Source organism: Egretta garzetta, unplaced genomic scaffold (genome assembly GCF_000687185.1).
Source record: "Egretta garzetta isolate BGI_Z169 unplaced genomic scaffold, ASM68718v1 scaffold163, whole genome shotgun sequence".
NCBI classification, from domain to species: Eukaryota; Metazoa; Chordata; class Aves; order Pelecaniformes; family Ardeidae; genus Egretta; species Egretta garzetta.
Window position 1 is genome coordinate 5,313,957 of NW_009259308.1, and position 4,283 is coordinate 5,318,239.

The following is a 4,283-nucleotide window of genomic DNA, read 5'->3' on the forward strand; positions in this document are numbered from 1 at the left end:
ACATGAGAGACACTCCTCACAAAACCACATGATTAGAAATAGTGAATCCATCTTTTATGCAGGGAGAGCGGTGCAAAGCCCTGCTCCAGCACAGAACCCCATCATGCTGGGGAAGACTGATGTAATTTTGGTGACATAAATATCAGCATTAATTGAACCACCAGAGCTCCTTGCAAGAGTTGTCAGTCTGCCACTGTAGCTTACACAGTGTCTGCTGTACAAGATGCAGGTAGGTGACAAAGAAAGGAAACAACCCAATCTCCTTTCTCCCAACCAGTGAATGCTATCTTGGGCAGATTGATAAATTTCCCTGATGATCTACGAAATTCTAACCATCCATCTCTGGCCATCTGACAAGGAGAAACTTTGCCCCTGAGCACAGATTACAAAAGCAAGACATGGGGCAATTATTTACCATAGAGTTCACTTGCAAATTTTGGTTGTGGTAAAGTTACCTCCAGAGCCTGTCACCATTTTTTTTTTTTTTTTAAAGTGCAAAAATCTATATAATCAAAAGTGACAGACGAAGTCCTGACAGAAATTACAGGCATGATCTATTTTACTTATGCCTGGCGTCCCACTGGGGACATTAGCTACACAGAAGAAAGTGATTCTTCACAGGCAGGACAGAGCTGCAGCCACTTTCAATATCACTTGTGACAACTGTGGGTAAAGATTTGGAGGAGGAAGCAAGATCAGGAAGCTGAAATTTGTTTAAAGCCAGACCGTCTTGAGCCTGCAAGAATCTTCATCTGAATATTTTATCATTCGAAAGAATTTGTGTTTTGGTATAAAATTTAAATTTGTAAATATGAAATTAGAAGATAAAGAAAAAAACAAAACTTCTTACAAACCTAAATCCATCTTTGTTTTCGTTCCTGACTGGGTAGTTTCAATATCAAATATGTCTTTTTGGTAGCCACTGTGTGCTGTGGTTCCAGAAAATACGGAACTTATACTAGCATTTTCTTCACACTTCACAGAGAAGAAAAAGGGTAATTAAAGTTAGAAAGCAATGGTATCAACTCATACAGGGGTATTTGACATGAACGTTGATTTTTACAGCAAACATTCACATTTTCTCAATTGCATTCATATTTATTCAGAAAACTATGAAATACTAACTACTTATTTGTGCACTGTATCAAGAAGAGGTATGAAAAATATTGCATGCAATGGCAATATAAAGCAACTGTATCTTTCCACTTGCCTGTAATCCAGACAAGAAGTTCTTTACTCTTGCTCACTTGCTGTTTTTAAGTAACAAATGTATAAATTTAATATTGTGCACTCTGGTATAAAACTGTCACTAGAAGCTGCATTTTAGCCTGTTTATGTACATAGTGTGTAACAGGACAAGCCAAACAAAACCTGAAATTCTCTGTGGCTTCAATATTAAATCCTTTTCCACTTCATTTTTTTCACATAAAAGCATACATTTTAGAAGCTGGTGCATGGAAGGCTGATATTATTACTTTTTGTTTGGCAATGCCAATGAAAAAAAAATAATTCTCAGAATATTTGAGGACACATAAATAAGAGTTTCACAATTTACCTGAAGCTGTGTTTCCTTCTACTCCTTCATTCACCAGTATGCTTGTTACAATTGCTTCTGCCATATAATTTTTCACTCAACTGCACTATCATCTGTCTCAAGCAACTGATTTGGATTAAAAATAATGAGGAAAAGAGGGAGTTTCCTTCACTGACATTGCTGCTGAAGCCCCTGGACTATTAAAACCATGAAGTAACATTCTGCTATTACTGACATGTGCCATATTAGTACAGCTTGTAAAAAAGCCCTGAGCCCATAAGTCAGGTACAGTAAAGAAGATGCAAGTACAGGATGCCTGTAAATACACCAACCGTATTTCGCATATATCTCATTTAAGCAGTTAAACATACAGACACTAAGTAACCAAAAGAACCTTCGAAAATGTACAGAAGGATAGACTGGTGTCCGTTAGAGGTACCCAGATCTCATCTAGTAATTAAAACGCTAGAAAGATTCCTTACAGAGTTTAGGTCTGGAATTTGCCTTGAGGTATGTGTCCCATGGTCAGGGTACAGCACTGACACCAACACAGCATTCCTTACCATTTGATCTTTATTGAATGGATATTCCAGGGACTGTTTTGGACTTAAGTTAATACTGGATCTTAAGTCTTGTACTTCAGTAGTCTTAAGTTGCTTTGGCCATTGTTCTGTATCAAGGTTCGTCTCTAAAGTTGCCTTCTGTCCACACGATGCACTATATTTCAGGAAGTCTGAATTGTCTTCATACTCATCATCCACCAACATTTCCCGTTCTTCATCCATTTCTTCTGTTCTGGGTTTCAGAAATTCATGCATCTCCCAGGACTCCTTCTCATACTCATTGTCATTTTGAGAAAGCTGAAATGACCTTCCCAAGTCCAAACTTGGTTCATCAACAAGTTCTTCTTTAAAAGGTGTTTCATCTCTGAAACCCTACATAAAACATTACAGGAATATAGTTTTTACATTATGTTTCTTGTCACTATTTTAACACTGTATTTTATGTTAGGCCCATATTAAAAGTACATCCTGACTTTTAAAGTGAAAATCTTCTCTCTTGCATTTTCTAAAAGAACATACCCTCTCTGACTTAGCTTTTAACACCAAAAATAGGCATTGTAATTATTTTTTTTTTTAAGATATAAAGAAATTTAAGTTGCACAGGTTAGATATTGCTGCAGCCATTCAGAGTAACCAATCTGGACTGACGTTAGGGAATGAGAATTATTAAATAATACTAAAAACCAGGAAAAAATTTTATAAATCCAGCTAAAGTATCTCTGTGCTTTAAACTTACCTGCTATCGCTTTATGAATGTATATACATTTCTTACAATACCACATTAAATAAAAACAGCCTGAGTTTGCTTACGCAACAATATCAGCAATTTAAAAAAACCCAAAAAACCCACCAAAACAAAAGCCATCTGGTCTCTCCCTTGGGTATTCCATACAATATTTTAAACTGGGGGAGAAGGGAAATGGATGATCCCCCTTACTTTTTAAAGAGAAGAGTGATCAACTTTCTACTGAATTCAAACCACAGGGCAAGAAGTAAAAAAAAAAAAAAAAAAAAAAAAAAAAAAAAAAAGAAAAGGTATTCTAGGTATTCTAAACCCACTCTGAAAGATCTTGCTCAACAGTTCTTTTTCAATACTCTATGCCTCTATGCTTCTCTAAACCAAATGGGGTGCTCATGGAGTAAGTCTGCACAGGTGTGGCTGAAATTTTATGCCTTGCACCACTACCAGAAAGCTTGCCACACGCAGAAAGCTTTTCCTCTCTTTTCTTTGAGCCACCAAGTATGTACGCCCAGGCCTGATCTCCAAAGCACTGAAACCCCAAACGCTGAAACCAGTGTACAGATTCAAGGGTCCTCAATCAAAATGTTTTTCTTTCTGCTTCCTGCCCCCCCCCTCCCCCCCCAGATTCCCCAAGATACTTCACTATTTCTGACCTTTAGTGTCAGAATCTTGTTTTGTTAGGTTTGTACAAATGCAGAAGAAAAACCACCCAGACACTGCCAAAATGTTCGCAATAGTTCAAATGAGAGGCAGGAGAGAAAAGCAGAGACAAACAAGAGCATAAGGAAACAATGCAATAACACTAGCTGGCATGAAAGCAGAACATTAGCCATCTAGAAATTAGCACATTTTTCATAAGCATTAAATGTTCCTTTAATCCATTTGCTCTGTGTACCTCAATCTCAAAAAACACCCAGTCTGAAGAGATTTTAATTCTCTTCATCTTTACTTCATTTCATTTCACTTCACTTCTGCAGCATCATTCTCCAAACACTCCAAACAGATGCACCAACTTCATTGTTGTATAAACCAGTTGACAGCTCAGAACCACACAGCAATTTGTATCACCATTGCCTGATACAGCAGTTAGGTATATATAATCACAGACTGCTACATTGCAGTAGCAGACACTACCAATGGAACAGGGAATACTGCAAACATGACAGTAAAGTCTACTGTTGTAGCATATAAAATCTTGAGGTTTGGGGTTTTGGGCTTTTTTTTTTTTGAGTCAGCTTTGTCAGCACTATGCTAGTACGTAAGAGTGGAAGCGATCAGGACACACCACTCTTGGCTTTTATATGAGCAGGTAAGAAAAATGGATGGAAATTTTATACTACTGCTCTAAGCTACTACCAAAGCTGTCATACATAAGGTAAAAGAAAAGACAAGCAAATACCTCTGCATGTGTTTTGTACAAATTGATTTTTCCATTTTCTATATT

General features: G+C 37.1%; 1 protein-coding gene across 1 annotated transcript in view; it reads right to left on the bottom strand.

Moving 5' to 3' along the window:
• The window catches only part of PATJ (PATJ crumbs cell polarity complex component), a 153,681-nt gene that overhangs the window by 96,366 nt on the left and 53,032 nt on the right, over window positions 1-4,283 (bottom strand). The window contains exons 21-22 of the mRNA XM_009636168.2: window positions 2,098-2,469; window positions 855-975 (exon numbers count right to left, since the gene is read on the bottom strand). Coding sequence (XP_009634463.1) covers window positions 855-975; window positions 2,098-2,469 — 493 coding nt within the window. The remainder of the gene's footprint in view (window positions 1-854; window positions 976-2,097; window positions 2,470-4,283) is intronic.